Source organism: Rana temporaria, chromosome 9 (genome assembly GCF_905171775.1).
Source record: "Rana temporaria chromosome 9, aRanTem1.1, whole genome shotgun sequence".
NCBI classification, from domain to species: Eukaryota; Metazoa; Chordata; class Amphibia; order Anura; family Ranidae; genus Rana; species Rana temporaria.
This window is the reverse complement of record NC_053497.1, coordinates 146,751,989-146,771,930: the sequence shown is the minus strand read 5'-3', so window position 1 is coordinate 146,771,930 and position 19,942 is coordinate 146,751,989. Positions and strand designations below refer to the sequence as shown.

The 19,942-nt window shown below is 43.2% G+C and overlaps 1 protein-coding gene across 17 annotated transcripts in view; it reads left to right on the top strand.

Moving 5' to 3' along the window:
* The window catches only part of DNM1 (dynamin 1), a 226,670-nt gene extending 212,044 nt beyond the window's left edge, over window positions 1-14,626 (top strand). For 9 of the 17 annotated variants that reach the window (XM_040324788.1, XM_040324782.1, XM_040324796.1 and 6 more), the window contains one exon: window positions 11,510-14,626. In XM_040324788.1, coding sequence (XP_040180722.1) covers window positions 11,510-11,579 — 70 coding nt within the window. In that variant the 3' untranslated portion in view covers window positions 11,580-14,626. Of the gene's footprint in view, window positions 1-1,215; window positions 1,253-11,509 lie in introns of those variants that run through there. The other 8 variants (XM_040324785.1, XM_040324793.1, XM_040324791.1 and 5 more) reach the window with 7 other exon arrangements.
* Window positions 14,627-19,942: the final 5,316 nt, after the last annotated feature.

Genomic DNA, 19,942 nt, shown 5'->3' with positions numbered 1-19,942 from the left:
TGGTCATAAATACTAAAAAGTAGGACAGTGATTTTCTTTCACTACATTTTCTTTGTGACATACCATTGTATCCAATGTTAAAGGGTATTTGATTGAAGAACATTTCAGGAATAAAAAATTCCTCCGATACCTAAAGTCCCCATTCAATCTACTTCTGGCAGGACTGTTGCATGTGCCGACTAGTACATGTGTTTTAGTAACACTGCTGAAAAGTACATTTTTACTAGTCCTCAACAGTAATGGATTTTATCTGCAATTGAAAGGTGATTCCTGAAGGATTACAAAGGTGCAGTGATATTTTGTATAACCTTGTGTGAATGTCTATTTATGGGTTAATTTTGTACCAGGTCAATCACATTATTTTGTGTGCCATGTCATCTTTTTTTTTTTATAGACATAGAAATACCTGTACACCTAAACATTAAATCTGCATGACTATTTATGTGTACATATATTCTGTATGTGTGATGATCAGTTATCTTAAGTGCTTAGTAAATTGATACCTCACAAGCTAGAGGGAATAAACTGCAATGTGTGCTCTCATGGCACTTTATTTACCAAGGTTTATCACTTACAAAATGTTTATCACTTCCAGCAACCAGATTTAAACCTCCACTGGAAAATAAAAGACAGTTGTAGAATAAAAGCTTGACTATTTCTGACTACTGAGGGGCTATGTATGTGGTCAGTTGAAAAGGGAGGCATGCTTATTTAAAAATGTGATACTGTGCAGCAACCAATCAAAAGTGTAGTGCTGTTAAGCAGATTTTAATTAGTTACTGGGCCATGCTGCACAGTATTTCCCTATAAACGGTGTTATCAAAGTCTTCTCAGTCCTATTCAGTAAGGCTGAATGCCCAAAGATGCCCAAAGTAGCAAGTCAGTTGAAGCTTATTTGCAGATGCAACAATGCCATGTACAGAAGTAGGTGAATTATCTTGCATCTGCCTTCTAATTACCATACACCTGTTCACATATATGTATTTTCTTCATGTATGACTTTTTAAAGTCTGATTGGGATGTATGTGTGTGTTTTATGCATGAACTGGTTTGCATTTTGATTACCTAAAACAGTCAAGGTGCGGCTGTGTGTTGATGTATGCTTGTATATATCTATATATATGTGCACAGCCATAATTCTGTGTGTGCATATGTGCCCCTTACATGCTTTTGGCTGTGGCTGCTCTTAGCCTCTGACTTCATGTTATTTTTCAGAATAACTATCAGTGACCCATGAGGAATACTCATCACGGTATGTCACGCATTTCCAGTCATGTGACCTGTGTGCCTACTCTCCTTAGTCGTGATCTTCATGTGTGTGGTGCACATGTTCCCACCCATTTACTGTTTCTTGCCCTGTTGCCAGGCAGTTTTGTTTGTAGCATTACTTACCAGCTACTTCAGATCCAGGTTTAAACCAATGTATATTATAATTATTTCTAATAGTGGTGTTAGAAAATCAGTAATGCAAGAGTAACTGACAACCATGGCGCTGTGCTGTTTTTTTCATTGACTAACACCAATTGGCTGGACAACTGAAGTAACTGGTATAGAAACAAGTTTGTCTGTCATAATGAATGTTTCAGAAATGCCACAAAGTACTGAAATGCGTGACTGTAATGGTTTCCAGTTTCCAATCCCTTCCCCTCTACAGTATTAAGGTAATTTGTTTTGTTTAGTAAGCAAACAGCAGTGTGCAAAATGCAGCATACTTTGGCAACCGCTAACCATATTTCTTTAATGTTTTTACTGGCAGTAACTCTTAAAAGCCCAAATCTGATTGCTGTGGGTTACAACACATCGATCCTCTTTGCACTATGGTTTTATATATATATATATATATACACATACATACATACATACATACACACACAGCTCTAAAAAATTGAAGGAACACTTTGAAAACATATCAGATCTCAATGGACAAAAATCTCATGCTGGATTTCTATAGTGATATGGACTGGGTAATGTGTTAGAAATGAAAGGATGGCACATCATTTGATGGAAATTAAAATTATCCACCTACAGGGGCTGAATTCTAAGACCCCCCGAAAATCAAAGTGAAAAATTTTTTTTGCTGAAATATTTCAATGCAACAACTCAAAATGGTCCTCAGTAGTTTGTATGGCCCCCAAGTGCTTGTATGCATGCCTGACAACATTAGGGCGTGCTCCTAATGAGACGACGGATGGTGTCCTGGGGTATTTACTCCCAGATCTGGACCAGAGCATCACTGAGCTCCTGAACAGACTGAAGTGCAACCTGGCGGCACCGGATGGACCGAAACATAATGTCCCAGAGGTGTTCTTTTGGATTTAGGTTAGGTGAGCGTGGGGGCCATTCAATGGTATCAATTTCTTCATCCTCCACAAAGGAGCAGATGCCAGTCCTGCTGATGGGTTAAGGACCTAGTACGGCTCTGTCCAGCTCTCCTAGAGTAACTGCCTTTCTCCTGGAATCTCCTCCATGCTCTTGAGACTGTGCTGGGAGACACAGCAAACCTTCTGGCAATGACACATATTGATGTGCCATCCTGGAGGATTTGGACAGCCTGTGCAACCTTTATAGGGTCCAAGTATCGCCTCATGCTACCAGTAGTGAAACTGACCCTAGCCAAACGCAAAACTAGTGAAAAACAGTCAGAAAAGATGGAGTAGAGAAAAAAAAATGTCAGACACCTCCACCTGAAAAAATATTCCTGTTTTGGAGGTCGAAACTGATCAACAACCCCCTCTGTATACACCCCTGCCCCTCTGCTACTTAACTGACCAGATCAATATCCCAGGAGTTCTGGTTCAAAAGTGTTCCTTCAATTTTTTTGAGCATTGTATATATACACCCCTCACATTTTTTAAAAATATTTTATTCTATCTTTTCATGTGACAACACTAGACATTAAACTTTGCTACAGTGTAAAGTAGTGAGTGCATAACAAATAACTCAAGACACAGACATTAATGTCTAAACCGCTGGCAACAAAAGCGAGTACACCCTTAAGTGAAAATGTCCAAATTGGGCCCAAATTGTCAATATTTTGTGTGGCCATGATTATTTTCCAGCACTGCCTTAACTCTCTTGGGCATGGAGTTCACTAGAGCTTCACAGGTTGCCACTGGTGTCCTTTTCCACTCCTCCATGATGACATCACAGAGCTGGTGGATGTTAGAGACCTTGCGCTCCTCCACCTTCCGTTTGAGGATGCCCCATAGATGCTCAATAGGATTTAGGTCTGGAGACATGCTTGGTCAGCCCATCACCTTTACCCTCAGCTTCTTTAGCAAGGCAGTAGTCATCTTGGAGGTGTGTTAGGTGTCGTTATGTTGGAATACTGCCCTACGCCCCAGGGAGGGGATCATTCTCTGCTTCAGTATGTCACAGTACATGTTGGCATTCATAGTTCCATCAATGATCTGTAGCTCCCCAGTGCCAGCAGCACTCATGCAGCCCCAGATCATGACACACCCACCACCATGCTTGAATGCAGTAAAGAGACACTTGTCTTTGTACTCCTCACCTGGTTGTCGCCACACACGCTTGACACCATCTGAACCAAATACGTTTATCTTGGTCTCATCAGACCGCAGGACATTCCTTAGTCTGCTTGTCTTCAGCAAACTGCAGGCTTTCTTGTGCATCATCTTTAGAAAAGGCTTCCTTCTGGGATGACAGCCATGCAGACCAATTTGATGCCATGTGCGGCATATGGTCTAAGCACTGACAGGCTGATACCCCACCCTTCAACCTCTGCAGCAATGCTGACAGCACTCATACGTCTATTTCCCAAAGACAACCTCTGTATATGACGCTGAGCACGTGCACTCAACTTCTTTGGTCGACCATGGCAAAGCCTGTTCTGAGTGGAACCTGTCCTAGTAACCACTGTATGGTCTTGGCCATCATGTTGCAGCTCAGTTTCAGGGTCTTATTAATCTTCTTATAGCCTAGGCCATGGGTGCTCAACCTGTGGCTCTCCAGCTGTTGCAAAACTACAATTCCCATAATGCCTCAGCCTTTGGGAGACATGCTTGTACCTGTCAGCGGCTTGCAATGCCTCATGGGAATTGTAGTTCCGCAACAGCTGGAGAGCCACAGGTTGAGCACCCATGGCCTAGGCCATCTTTATGTAGAGCAACAATTATTTTTTTCAGATCCTCGGAGAGTTCTTTGCCATGAGGTGCCATGTTGAACTTCCATTGACCACCAGTATGAGAGAGTGATCACACCACATATAACACACCTGCTCCCCATTCACACCTGAGACCTTGTAACACGAGAACATGAAACCTGGGAGGGGAAATGGCCAATTGGGCCATATATATATATATATATATATATATATATAGGCTATATTTATTGGTCCAACACCTAGTAAGCTTATAACGCCCCTATACTTCAATTATGCAAATGTGTTCTAAATACTTACTCCCATTTTCACTAAATGTTATTCTAATGCATAGGAAATGTAGTAAAAATATGAATTTTATAGGCACATACACACTAATTTTATAAAAGTTCAATATTTTTATTTCACATCATTTAAAAGTTTAATGTTTTTGATCCATTGAAAAAAAATAAAACGCTGGTGAGCCACGTTTTTGAGCGTTTATTGATGTTTAACGTTTTTAAGCATTTTTTGTGGTCAGGAAAACAGCTCCTGAATGCAATTTTAGGGCATTCAGACAACAGCCCATAAACTCCACTGCTGATGAACGTCCAAAAACAACAATGTGTGCATGAACACACAGGATAAAAGAGGGGAGTTTATGAGCTGTTAAAAAAAAAAAAGAAAGCCCAAACTCCCAAAAGCTGCAGTTTTTGAGCTTCAGTGTGCCTAAAGCATAAGCGGGGCGCAGAGACCAATGCCATACGTAGAGCCTCAAATGGGGGTGGGGCAAATTACTAAATACTAAAGATTGATTATATCAGTGAATAATGCAAACATAATAGTACCATAACATTGTTAACCTTTCTGCAATACTACTCTTTACAAAGAGAAAAAGCAAAAGGAGATAAAGCTTTGTATATACAGTATAAACCAAAATTCAGCTGGTTCAGCAGGAACCAGCTGAATTTCAGTACATGTACCAATGTCTGTTCAACAGAAGCCGATCAATTGACCCCGACTTCTGCTGAAAAAAGTATGCAAGTATGCAGCCAATGACTGTAGCACTGATCTGTGTATTCCAGGGGAGGAGTCCACATCGTCAGAATAAAATAGTGCTGGAAAAGAGATATGTGAAGTTTTTTTTGTTCAACCCACTGGTTGGATGAAAAAAAATTATACGTGTATACCTAGCTTAAAAAAAAAAAAAAAATTTAGTTTTAGATTGTTTTGGGAAGCATTAAACCTCTGTCAGGTTCTTTACCAGTTTATGTCCTGTCCTAGAGACACAAGAGGTGAAAGACGTTGTCACAGAACAAGCGTCTCTATTGTACTCTATTGTATCTTTTCTTGATCTGGTGACAAGTGTAAATTTTGGACTTCCAATTATTTTCTATCCCAGTGGTCACCAGGAAAATGGCACAGACAGGAATAAAAAAAAAATCTAACAAAGTTAAGCCTTTCAAAAGTCACAGTATTATATTATGCAGCACTGATGCCCATCAGGCCTAGCCATTATTCCCGTAGCAAAGAAAAATAGCATAACCTAACCTTCCGCTAACCCCAGAGTACTGGGGGGATTTTAAGGGGATATCCATCCCTCAGTTACCCACTCACAAGATAGACTAATACAACTGACAGGGGAGTTCTAAACTCTTACCAAACTGAGCATGTGCTGAGTGCCCCCAAGGCTCTGTACTATCAGGGGATGGACCGGATCAAATAGCCTTTTTACACAATGTGCAGGATTAACCCCTTAGGTTTCACAGTGAGTAGAACAAGCATGCGTTACTGCATATACAGACTGATTTTACTATTGTGTGTTTAGCAACACTTTAAGTTAAAGTCCTCCATCGCTTACACCAGCCCCTGAGGTAGTGCCTAAACCACAAGAACTACATGAAATAGTAGCACTAAAAATGCTTTGACAATAATGTGAACATTTTTAACAATACACATATTTTTTCTCAAACAAAAGTATTTTTTTAGCAAAATAAATAAAAACATACATAGTCCAGAGCAAAGTAAGTATATAAGGACTGCAGATATTAACATACATGGATTTAAGTCAATGTTCACCACACTGTCTGCATTGAGCTTCATCTTACTTACACTTTCAAACAATTTCCTAATACACACAATAGTATATTGCTTCAAAACCACAACTATGGAACCTCCAACTACATTGATTGGTATCTTTTCAGCTGTTAAAGTATACGGTCCATAACAAGGTCCACCAGGACTAAGCCCGTAACATTAAGCCAGGAGGACCATAATTAATTGAATTTCCCCCCTCTACCACAGTGTTGGTAAACAAGGGAGAGTCCGTGGATTTCGAATGCCTCAGAATTAATTTACGGGCCTGAAAGAGAGCCCTGGCAATAGCCTGTCTAGGAATGTCCTCCACAGGGAGGTTATCTAGGATACCTAATAGGCATTGTCTGGAATCTCAACCTGGAAAACCCGGTGCCTATAACCTTTTTCCAATATAAATGTAACTTTGGGCATCTCCATAAGAGATGTATCAAATCCCCATGATCCTTACAACAACTAGAGCAGGTGGGATCCGATCACACCCCCATTCGGGTTAATCTGGCCAGTGTATAGTATACTCTCAAAAGTATGTACAATTGTGAAAGTCGTTGAGTGACATTGAACAAAGGGTACAATAAAAACATTAAGCAGGTACTAAGCAACTGCTCTGAGGCTTCCCTAGCAGAATATAGTAGATGAGTTATCAATGGTCATCTTTAGTAATTTGCTAATCTTTTTTTTTTTCCTCACCTCAAACTGCACTTTCTTTGCTATCTTTCAAAAGGAATGTTTACTGAGATGGGGGTCTTTTCACCTTCTATGTAACGTTAAAATAAAGTTATAACATGATTTTGAATATGTAGAATTAGGCTGTCCTCTGAAAGGTGGTCTTGGGTTGGATGCCACTTTCGGGAGACTGGGCCATGGCGAATTTACGTCAGCGTCTCGGCTCCCTCTTCTTCCCTCCTCCTTCTCCTGCCGCTGGGCCAGTAGGAGAGCTGTAATGCTGTACTGCCAGGTTCCCTTAATGGCAACTGTGGTGGCAGCACCCAACAGCTGATGGAAACATCACCTGCGGTGCCGACATCGCTGGACTCCAAGACAGGTAAGTGTCCTATTAATAATAGTGAGCAGCTGCAGTATGCGTAGCTGCTGGCTTTTAATTTTTTCACGGGTGGGCGGACTTCTGCTTTAAACCTTCACCATTGATGGCTATTATTCCTGGCTGTTCCTAAAATGTCCACCCTCCTTCCTTTCTCCTTTTTTTTTCCCGATCTTCACTCCTCATTTTCTTCCCATTACTTTTGAGTATTGGTGTGTTCTGCTTGTCTGAATAATAATTGTGCCTGGCAACTCGGACTGGTTTTCACTCACCTAAGAAACCCATTATGGCTCATGCTGATCTCCTCCCAGCTTCTTATCCTTCATGTCTCATTCCTGCCATGAACGTTCCCTTTAAACATTATGTTATTTCATATTAAATACACCTTTTGTGTTAGTTGCTGCATGCCTTTATTAGAAGTGACAAGTGATGTTGTGCTTGCTCTGTGTTATTCACAGTCAGCCCACCTAAACCTGACAAGCGTAAAGCGCTCTTGAAGTTAACCGGCCATTTGTGTTGAGACAAAAGTAGCATTAGTCAAGTAATTTCACCTGAGGTGGTATAGCTTAAAGGTTTTGGCCTTCTCAGTCCAATATATATGCAGTTTTTGAGATAATTCAAAAACTGTAAAAGGCCAACTCCAGGTATCTTGTTTTGGAAAGAGTGGGGCAGAGTAGTGCCTCTGGCAGTTCTTATAGAGGTATAAGGGATAGAACTTCTGTCAATGTTCTTAGTGCTTTCTTTGCCTTCCTTTCTATGCAATACCTGCATCTCCCCCATCAGGTGTCACAGGGATAGGAAGTGAAGGAAAAAATGCTTAATGGGGTAACAGATGTAAATAAAAACCTACTAGAGATGTGAACTACTTCCCCTTCATCCAAAACTAAAAACATAATTTTATCTGGAGTTAGACTTTAAGACTACATCTGGAGAAGAGAAATATCACAAGACTTTGACACTACAAATTATCTAAATGCCACAAGTAGTTTTTAGACTTTTCTAGCTGGTATAATATTAGAGGCTTCCTTTGATCAAATCACCTGTAGTATTCTTTGGTGCACTACACAGGAAGGGGACAGAAAGCCACAGCATGACCAATGCCCAAGCTGCAGGTACCAAGGGCACCAAGTCTGAAAATATGTCTCATCTAGTATTATGACCTTCTATGCGGTTGTATAAAGAGCTTTTTTGGACATTGGACATTCTCCCTTCTGTTACCTTTTTAATGCCACCGCTTCTGTTCCTGTCAGATAAGACGTGTGACTTATTTTTAATCAAAAGGTTTTATTATTTTCCTATGGTGGCCCAACACTGGTATGCTTTTGCAATTCCATTCCAGGGCAACAAATGCCCATGAAAACTATTCCCCATTAAATACTATGCAACTGTTCACACTGCAGGCGTGCTGCACGTTGAACAGTCCTGCATGCTGCATCTTTAATGCAGTTTTACAAAAGCGAACCAAAAACGCACCTTACTTTGTGAGTCATCGGGAAGGCATCACAAGGGCATCAGTGTGAAAGTGCCTGTATTGACTAGCAAAATCTGGTATTTAAAGCATATCTAAACGCAAGAACATTTTAAGCAACTACAGAAAATACCTGTTGATCTTGTCAGAAAGGCTGTGTCCTTGTTACGTCCTGTGAGCTAACCTGAAAGCATAAAACAATATTATATTATTTGTAAGCTACTAATCCCCATCACCCCCTTTAAATGGAAAGAAGAGAGCCATGTTTGAAGTCCAGCTTGGGTAACAGCCAGGGCTCACTACATTGATACAGTAGATAAGTGAGGGTAGTCACCCAGAAAAAGGAAGTGGGGTGATTTACTAAAACTGGGGAGTGTAAAATCTGGTGCAGCTGTGCATGGTAGCCTATCCGCTTCTAAATTCAGCTTGTTCAATTAAAGAGGAGCTCCAGTAATTTTTGTGTTTATTAAAAGTCAGCAGCTACAAAAAGTGTAGCTGCTGACTTTTAATAAACACACACCTGTCCCAGCAATGTGGTCACCGAAACCGTCGCTCCGCTCCCCGTCGCTGGTGTTCTGTCGAAAAATAGCAAACTCGTCAAAATCTCCAACTCGATGAGTTTTCAAAAAAGGTTAGTGACGTACCTTGCGCATGCGCACTGTGGCAATTGTTAGATCCAAGGAAAACTCGTCAAGTTCTCCAACAGCTGCCAGGGGTTTCTGTTATTCTGTCGGCTGCATGCCCACGCATTGCCAGTAGAGCCAACTCGTCGAAATCTGCTGCTGGAGAGTCACCGGAAGTGACGTAGTTGGAGATTGACGAGTTTGCTATTTTGACAGAACACCGGCATTTCAATTGTGGGCTGTGACAGCTTGCAGACTCACAGCTGGGAGCGCAAGTTGCACTGCTCCTGTTGAATGGTCCGACAGTCTTCTGGGGCCTGTGACGTGTCCCAGAAGACTGCAGGGAGGGAGGGGGAGAGGAGAACTTCCACTCGGATCACCTAGGCCAGTGATGGCAAACCTTGGCACCCCAGATGTTTTGGAACTACATTTCCCACAATGCTCTTGCACTCTGCAGTGTAGTTGAGCATCATGGGAAATATAGTTCCAAAACATCTGGGGTGCCAAGGTTCGCCATCACTGACCTAGGCATTTCAAGCAGAAGTGGGAGCCGGTACCTGTCAAAACTACCCCCCCCCCCCCCCCAAAATGACATGCCAAATAGGGAAGGGGGATGAGTTCTCAAAGCTGGTTTTTCCTTTTTGGGTGTAGCTCTGTTTTAAGCTTTGACTGAAAATAAAAAAATTAACCTGGAAGGTTTCTATGTAGAGCTGCACCAGATTTTGCACTCTCCAGTTTTAGTATATCAACCCCACTGTATTATCTGTAGGGTTACCAGGTAAAAATAAAGGACAAAAAGAGCCTTAACCACTTAAGGACTGCATTTTGGTCCGGGTCTTAAGTGGTTAAAATAGACAACTAATGGAGTCACCATAATCAAAGTCTGCAATATATCAAATTTAGGTTTTGGGTTTAGGTACACTTTAATTGTACTTTGACCTGTTTTAAGACAGTCCTCAAACTTGGCTTAAAGCGGGGGTTCACCCTATAAAAAAAAAAAATATTTTTTTTCTTCTATCATAAAATTCGGCACAGTATGCCTGTCTTAATTTTTTTATCCCCATATTCACAGTGTAATCGTACATAGAAGAATCCGACTGCCCACGGGGAATGGGCGTTCCAATCCAGACGGAAGGTGATTGACGGCCGGCTCTGGCGCGTCACGCTTCTCCGGAAATAGCCGAAATAGGCTTGGCTCTTCACGGCGCCTGCGCATAGTCTGTGCGCAGGCGCCGTGAAGAGCCGAGACCTACTCCGGCTGTCTTCGGGGCGCGTGACGTGCCAGAGCCGGCCGTCAATCACCCTCCCTCTTGAAAGGAACGCCCATTCCCTGCGGGCAGTCGGATTCTTCTATGTACGATTACACAGTGAGTACGGGGATAAAAAAATTAAGACAGGCATACTGTAGCTCGCGCTACTATGCCAAATTGTATGCTAAAATGTTGTTCTGCAGGGTGAAACACCGCTTTAAACGTAGAGAGGGATTACAACACTTGTTAGGTTTTATTGCTGTCTGTGTCCCCATTAGGGAGATTCACCCTCTCCATTTGTCCTGTTTACCATTCTCAAACGTGAAAGTAAAAGAAAATCCCCACATTTTGGGTTAACAACAAAACACTAATAAAAAGGAAAGCCTTCAATGGGGACACTATTTCTGGTGACCCACCAGGATTCCCTCACTTTGGAGGGATTTCCGCCCACTTTCCTGTTTTGGCTATGGGGGACATGAAGTGAAGGGAATCTCGCCAGCGAGACACAGATGGCAAAAAAAAAAAAAAAAAAAAAACTGATGAAAGTTATAACCCTCCCTTGTATCCAAAATTTTTAAAAGTTTTGCCTTTAGGTGTAAACAAAAAGCCCCAAATTCTTAAAAAGCCCTCATATGCAGGCCCTGCTCGTGGTACTAAGCTTGATAGGCATTATTAGACCTCAGCGGCCATTTTGAATCACAGCTTAACATTTAAGATGAGCTACCACTAAAATTGTTATGTATTTTTTCCGTCAGAAAGCCATTTTGACTCAGATCAAAATTGTAGCATTAGTCAAGGTATCAATGTAAAATATATGAAACAAAAATGGCTCCAGTTGACAAGGAATTTTGGGCTGACTGTTCCACATCATGAATGATGCTAATCATGCTCTGTGTTTTCTTGTCTGTTTTTATTTCTTCTTTCATCCAGCAGGAAGGCTCCCGCTTCACCTACACGACCCACCATTATCCGACCTGCCGACCCGTCCCTCATAGATTAATTAATGGAGGCCTGGCTGCCGAATACAGCTTTCTCCCTACCACCCTTTCTCCCAGCCCCCTCCCCCATCACACCTCTTCCAGGCATGGTGAAAACGTCCCCTCTACTTCACTGTGTTGTAAACACTGGCTCAGTGTCACTATGTATTGTATTGTACAGATGTGTAGTATTGTCCCTTGCCGCACCATATTGTGATGTTAAAACACCTGAAATGTCTGGTCAAATATATATATAGATTTTATTTTTCTTGCTTTTCCCAAATGCCACTGCCCATTGTTCCACCAGCTTCTGAAACGGATTCACCTCATTCTGTCTCATGTTATTCTGATGTACGCTTTATTTTATGTCTTTTTTAAATATTGTCATTGAAAATAGTATAACTAGCAGGCAAAAACAAATAAATTTGAATTTCATACTTTTGCTTACTGTTCAAAGTGTACTTGTCTGCTATGCAATGGAGGCAGCCATGTTGTAGCCTAGCTCAGCTTTATACTGCAGCTACTAAGCCCTACTGGATTGGTAGGCTTCTGGCTGACTCAGTCTGCAGAATCTCTACCTGGACCTGAAAGAGACACAATTGAAAATAAATATGTAATATTAGGAATGTACATGAGTTTAGTATATCTTTATGTCAAAAGATAGTCTGCACTTTCATTATACCTTTATCTGTGTGTTATCACACAATGCCTCCTCATTCCCCACATTATTCATTCTGATGTCGGGTAAAAGTTGGTGAATCGCCAAATATTTGAACAATTTGCACTTCCAGGTGCCAGTTTTGCTATCAATAATTAGAGAACCCAGAAACCCTCAATGCTTTGCGTATTTTCATTATCTGCCATGTTCAAGAGCCTAGACCTGTCCACGGCCATGCTTCACTGTTGGCCTATACCCAGAGAGATAGGGCCAGGCTCTCCATTATGGAAAATAGTGGAAATTTGCAGTCGCCAAGATTCTACATTTCCAAAAGAGAGCTAAACATCTGTGAATATCATGTTTCTGGGATTTTACCAATGTTTACCTGGCTTATACTTTTCTTTCCAACAGACTTTATAATCATATAAACCCCCCTCCTGCCACATTGTTTCCAGTGTAGTAGGCCTGAGGTGGGGATCAGTTACAAATCACAAATCCCTCTCCTGATAACTAATAATTATTTTATCAGTCTTTCTGGTAATTTGAATGTATTTTAGGAGTTAGTAAAGTACTAAAAATTGTTATACATGGTAATTTAACTACTGTTGGATTCCTTTATGAAGACAAGCTTTTGCCCATAGAAGCCAGATTCTAGCTGCTATGACACTTGGTTGGTTGGTACAGGCAACAGACTTCTGTTTCTATAAAGGAATCCATACATGGCCAAGTATAAGCAGATGGTGGTCATTTTAGACCCTCTATGACATTTGGCCACCAATTCTGATATTTATTCCAGTTATTTATTTATCCAGGAATCAAGATGGAGAAGTCCACACATGGGCAGCTTAAAGAGAACCAGCCACAGCTGGCTTATGCCAGAATCTGAATTTTCCATCTTTAGTTATTATAACTGCGCAGTCTTCCATATGCAAGATTTATGTTTGCCTTCTCTGTTAACCTCTTGTTACTTTGAGTCTGACCTTTCAGCTTAAGAATCTGAGGTCACCTGAGATTTGACCGTTTCTGTTCTGTCATACTTTCTTACAGTTTCTGAGTAATCATAACAGTATCAGAGAACACAAACCTGTAGTTGTTTACATTCCTCTTAACTACAAAAATTGGTTATTTGACACTCTCAGAGGTGTGGAGAAACAGTGCATGAGGTCAAGCAGTTGACAGGGCAGCCACTGTCCGGTGACCTCTGCCCTCTTAAGATGAAGAGTCAGCCTTCATGAAAACCTGCCATGAGAACCTTCTTGAAAAAAAAAAATCCTTAATGTAGTTGCCAGTAATGAAAGAGCTCTTATTCTCAAGTCTACAATGGTCTCTGTCTCCTACCTACTCCTTTCTAGCCTCTGTAAGACTCTTGGGCATTCACTTTTTCTTGGGTTGGCGGATGCACCCCCACACACTGTGGTTCCATCTTCGAACCACTATGTCACTACAGAACACAGCAGTGATGTAGGAGTCCAAGTAAGGGGGTATAATGCGTTACAGAGACACAGGCATCCCAAACTCTCTAAAGTGTTGAATGCTGAAGAGTCTTACAGAGACCACAGTGCTGGAAAAGAGGCCCACGTAAGAGACAAGAATAATAGTTCTTGTATTTCAGAGAACTTTACATTTTATTTTCCTTACAGGGTCTCTGTAAATAAACCTAAATAAGGAGATAGGTTACAGAGAGTAAGCCTGCACAATAGTAATTTAGGATTGAATATTCAGCTCTCATCATAAGCCACGTGGTGACTAGTTCTCTTTACTATGGGCTGTAAAAGGCATCTTTTCCGATGACGTTACACGTTAGCTGTTGAATATTGTACCCTTTAAAGCTGAGCTATGTTTAACTGATCTTTTTCCTACCCTTTCTTTCTTTCCTTGACTGCAATTAGAGCCGCTGGAGTTAGCCCATCAAGGCCAGAGAGTCCTAAGCCTCACTATGATCTGTAAAGCCTCCCTGGGCTCAAACCGTTGCCTGCTTCCTAGCTTGTTCTGTCTTGGAGTGTGACACTTCCCACACTGTCTCTTCTGTTGTACAATGGTTGTGATACACGCATCTCAAATGTGATTATTGGTATGAATAAAACAATCTCAAATATCATCTTCTGTTACGTTAAGGAACGTATGTTTGTGGTAGTGGCATATCCTTATATAAATATATTATAAATAATTCTAAATATATATATATATATGAGATCTTAAATATACACCTTGGAGATATGTAAGCCATTGTGCTTCCATGTGATTCTCAGTCTTTAGTAGAACAAAGATGCCAGGGAAGTGATTGGATGTCAGTTGGCAGCTGGTTCTGTATCTCTGCATGAAAAGGAGCTTGGTGTGGGGAAAGATTCTTGGTGCTGGTGTTTAGCTGTGATACTTGTCAGAGCGTTGAATAAAATATGTTTCTGTAAAAAACAAAGTCTCAGTTTTCTTATTTCATAAAAGAAACACCAAATGTCAAGGTATTAGGTTACACTGATCAAAGTTTTTTTTTCTTTTCAGATCTGCAATCTGAGCTAAACAAATAATAAAGAGATTTTTAATACAGCTTACCTGTAAAATCTTTTTCTTGGAGTACATCACGGGACACAGAGCGGCATATTCATTACTATATGGGTTATATGGAGTACCTTCAGGTGATGGACACTGGCAATCTCAAAAACAGGAAGTGCCCCTCCCTATATAACCCCCTCCCATCCATAGGAGGAGTACCTCAGTTTTGTAGCAAGCAGTATGCCTCCCAAAATGGTCCCCAAAAGAGGGGTGGGAGCTCTGTGTCCCGTGATGTACTCCAAGAAAAAGATTTTACAGGTAAGCTGTATTAAAAATCTCTTTTTCTTTATCGTACATCACGGGACACAGAGCGGCATATTCATTACTATATGGGATGTCCCAAAGCAATGCTTACAATGAGGGGAGGGAGAACATCTTCCTAAGACAAAAGGATTTAATTTAGAGATATACTCAAATCATAATAAATCCAACTTAGTTGAGAAAAAATAAATTTTTTAAATTTAACTCAAAAGGGAGCCCCCCGGAATCCGAGGGTCTCAAACTGCAGCCTGCAGCACTGCCTGCCCAAAGGCTGTATCCGTATTCCTTCTTACGTCCAACTGGTAGAATTTTGTAAACGTGTGGACAGAAGACCAGGTTGCCGCCTTGCAAACTTGAGCCATAGAGATCTGGTGGTGTGCTGCCCAGGAGGCGCCCATGGCCCTAGTAGAATGAGCCTTTAATGATAACGGAGGAGGCAACCCTTTCAAGCCGTAGGCCTGAGTGATTAACTGTTTAATCCACCTCGAGATGGTGGATTTTGCAGCTGCCTGCCCCTTCTTGGGCCCATCCGGTAAAATGAACAACACATCTGTTTTCCGGATCTTCTCTGTAGCTTTAAGATAGGCCTTCATGGCCCTGACAATATCCAAGGTATGCAGCAACCCTTCCTTTCTGGAAGTAGGTTTAGGAAAGAAGGATGGTAATACCAAATCCTGGTTTAGATGAAAACTGGATATAACCTTTGGTAGGAAGGAAGGATGAGGGCGGAGAACGACCCTGTCCTTATGAAAAATAAGATACGGTTCCTTACAGGATAAGGCTGCCAGTTCCGATACTCTTCTGGCGGAAACTATGGCGACCAAAAATACTAACTTCCTTGTCAGTAAAACCAAAGGAATTTCAGCCAACGGCTCAAAAGGTTGTTTCTGTAAACTTGACAGAACAAGATTTAGATCCCACGGACAAAGCGGGGATTTAACTGGAGGATTAATACGCAAGACCCCTTGAAGGAAGGTCTTAACTAGCGAGTGGGTGGCCAGCGGCCGCTGAAACCACACTGACAAAGCTGAAATCTGTCCTTTGATTGTGCTTAATGCCAGTCCTTTATCCACTCCTAGCTGGAGAAAACTTAATACTCTATCGATGGTAAACTTGCGAGAAAGCCATCGCTTGGACTCACACCAGCCTACATAGGCCTTCCAGACCCTGTAATAAATCACCCTAGAGACCGGTTTCCTGGCTCTGATTAGGGTAGAGATTACTTTCTGAGACAGACCTCTACCCCTGAGAATCAGGGATTCAGCTTCCAGGCCGTCAAATTTAGATGCCGTAAGGCAGGGTGGAGGATCGGACCTTGCGATAGCAGGTCTGGCCGTAGAGGAAGAGTCCAAGGGTCTCCCACTACCATCTTTAGGATTAGTGAATACCATGCCCTTCTGGGCCATGCTGGAGCTACCAGGATGACTGGTTTGTGCTCCACCCTGATCCTGCGCAGCAGGCGGGGTAGTAACTGGAGCGGGGGAAATACATAAAGTAGTCTGAACTGATGCCAAGGGCAAACCAGCGCATCGGTTCCGCATGCCATCGGATCCCTTGAGCGGGATATGAACCTGTCTAGTTTCTTGTTGAGTCTTGATGCCATGACGTCCACGTCCGGCACTCCCCATCTCTGGCAGAGTGTCTGAAAGACCTGTGGATGTAGAGACCATTCCCCCGGCAACAGAGTCTGGCGACTTAAAAAGTGCGCCTGAAGGTTGTCCACTCCTGGAATGAATATCGCCGATATGCAGGGCACATGAGCTTCTGCCCATAGGAGAATCAAGCTCACCTCTCTCTGAGCGGCTTGACTCTTGGTTCCCCCTTGGTGATTTATGTATGCCACTGCCGTGGCATTGTCCGATTGAATTCTCACCGGGAACCCCTGCAACTTGGACGTCCAAGCCCTGAGGGCTAGTCGAGCAGCTCTGAGCTCCAAGATGTTGATGGGCAACTGCTTCTCTGGCTTTGCCCAGGTGCCTTGGCGAGTGCAACCATCCAAAATTGCTCCCCAGCCTGTTAGGCTGGCGTCTGTGGTTACTATCTTCCAAGCCACTGGGCTGAAAGACTTCCCCTTCAGTAGATTCTGAGGGTCTAACCACCAACACAGACTTTGTCGGACTCTTGATGAGAGCGGCAAAGGGATATCTAAGGCCTGTGGCCTCCTGCTCCAGGCTGACAGGATGGCTGCCTGCAGGATGCGAGTGTGGCTCTGGGCGTACGGTACCGCCTCGAATGTGGCCACCATCTTGCCTAGTAACCGCATACATAGGCGAACAGTTGGTTCCTTTTTGCTTAGAACCAGTAGAATTAATTCCTTGATGGCTTTGACTTTTATCAGAGGCAGAAACACCCTCTGTTGTTCTGTGTCTAATCTCATGCCGAGATATTCCAACTGCCTTGTGGGCTGGAATGCTGATTTTTCTCGATTTAGGACCCAGCCGAACCTCTCGAGGTACTGAACTGTGAGGGCCACTGCTCGTTCCAAGCCAGGAGACGAGTGATCTATGACTAGGAGGTCGTCCAGGTATGCTAGGATTGTGACCCCTTGAATCCTTAGATTGGCTAGGATTGGAGCTAGGACCTTCGTGAACACCCGGGGGGCCGTAGCCAACCCGAAGGGAAGCGCCATGAATTGGAAATGATGTAGAGCCACCGAGAAGCGTAGAAATCTTTGATGTGGCTGGTAAACTGGAACATGAAGGTAAGCATCCTTTATGTCTATGGATGCCATAAAATCGTCCTTCTGGAGTGCGGCAACTGCTGACCGCACGGATTCCATCCGAAATGAGCGGACCTTTAGGTATGCATTCACCATTTTTAAGTCCAAAATTGGCCTGACATCGCCGTTGGGCTTTGGGATAATGAATAGGTTGGAGTAGAAACCTAGCCCCTGTTCTTGGACTGGTACCTCTACTATTACCTCCTGAGAGAGTAGATGATTCAATGCCGCTATTAATGCGGCTCTCTTCTTCGGATCGTTTGGTACTCTTGACTCCTGAAAATGAGGAGGAGGAAGTCTAGTTTGTAGCCTGTAGCCACGGAGGACCGTACCCATTTGTCGGGAATTACTTTTTCCGCTTGAAATGGTCTGGATGTATTTGTCCAGGTCTTCTCCGAAGAGTCGTCCTCCATGGAAGGGGAACCCTACCAGGAGCTTCTTGCATGGGGGCTCTGCCTCCCAGCTCTTTAACCATAAGAGTCTTCTCATATGGATAAGGGATAATGATAGACGTGACGCTTGCTGGATCGAATCCTTAATCGCATCTACCGTAAAGCGTATGGCCCTAGGGACGTCCGAAAATTCTTCTGCCTGCTGGGCAGGAATAAGTTTAAGCATCTGCTTAGCTTGATCCGATAATGCTTGCGCAACCCCAATTGCAGCCACAGCTGGCTGCACTACTGCCCTTGCAGTAGTGAAGGAGGTTTTAAGTAGCGTTTCCAAGCGTTTATCAACCGGATCCTTGAACACCTGTATGTTTTCTACAGGGCATGTTAAAGACTTGTTAACACATGAGATGGCTGCGTCTACAGCCGGGGCTGCCCATCTCTTGGAAAATTTCTCTTCCATAGGATATAAGGCAGAGAATCTCTTTGGTGGTACAAAGATTCTATCTGGCTTGGCCCAATCTTGGAACATAACTTCCTCTAGTAGAGGATGGATCGGAAAAACCGCATTGGTTTGAGGCGCTCTTAGTGAGCCCAAAGCTGAGACCGTTGATACTTGGAGATCTGGTACTGGCAAGTTGAACGTCCTATGGACCAAGTCTGTTAAAACTTGAACCCACCAGCTCTCCCCTTGGGAGGCTGCGCCAGACCCCTCCGTACCCGGATCCTCGATCCCTGAACCTACTTGGTCCTTGTCCAAGAGGTCTTCCCATTCCTCTGCGGAAGGGACCTCCTCATCTGAGGGTTCACGCTCGGGCGGCGGAGATCTATTCCGTTTTCTGCCCCGCATAGCCTTGGCTATCATTTTTTCCATTCTTTTTTCCATCTCCTTTAGAGAGGTGGACAGTACCTCGTCCGTGACCACCCTAGGGTTGGACTGACCCGTGCCAGCTCCAGCCCCAGATCCCGATGGTCTCACCAAGGCTCCTTCTGGGGAAAGTAGCGGTAAGACTTTGTCCGAGACCCCGGACCCTCTGGGGGAATCCCCACCTTTTGTACCCTCCGAACCAGATGCCATGGTACAATACCGAGGTACGCCCGCTACTTAATGGTGTTTGGGAAAATAAATAGTTGTTGCCCACAAACCCTTTCTGGGGAAAAAAATGCCTTTCCTTATTAATCTTGGTTTGTTTCTTTTTTTTTTTTTTTTTTTTTAAACCAAAGAAAGAAAAACCATTCTGTCCCCCTTTAGTAGTATTTGCCAATAAAAAACTGCTGAAAAGAAAAAGAAAAAGAAACCCTATCTTTAGGGTGAAAGTCAGTCTTTTTTGAAGACTGTAATACTCTTCTTTGGCCACTGTGTGTCCTCGGCGCCCCACTCTGCCGCTCTGGTCTTTCCTCTCTCAGTTCCACACATCACTGAGCTAGGAACTCTTTTGGAAGGGCCGCCCCTTCCTTTTACCTACGGGCCCGCCCTTCCCCTTCAGAAAAACGGCGCAAAATTGCGCCCATATCACGGGGACGCGCGCGCGCGCCCGCCGGCGGGGGGGGGGGGGGGGGGGGGAGGCCCACACGAGGAGGTCAGAGGCTGATCCTGCCGTCCAGGCCAGGATCCACAGAGCGGCATTTCTTTTCTGCAGCAACCGCCTGGACCTCTCTGAGCAGGCTTGCAGGTAAGAGCATTCACTCTTTACATAAGAAACCTCAATAGATTCCCAGGGGCTTCTCTTAAAGAGAATTGTCACTATACACACAGGCCCTTTTCAATGCTACTAGCACCAGTTGCAATACTACCAGGGAGGTCACAATTAT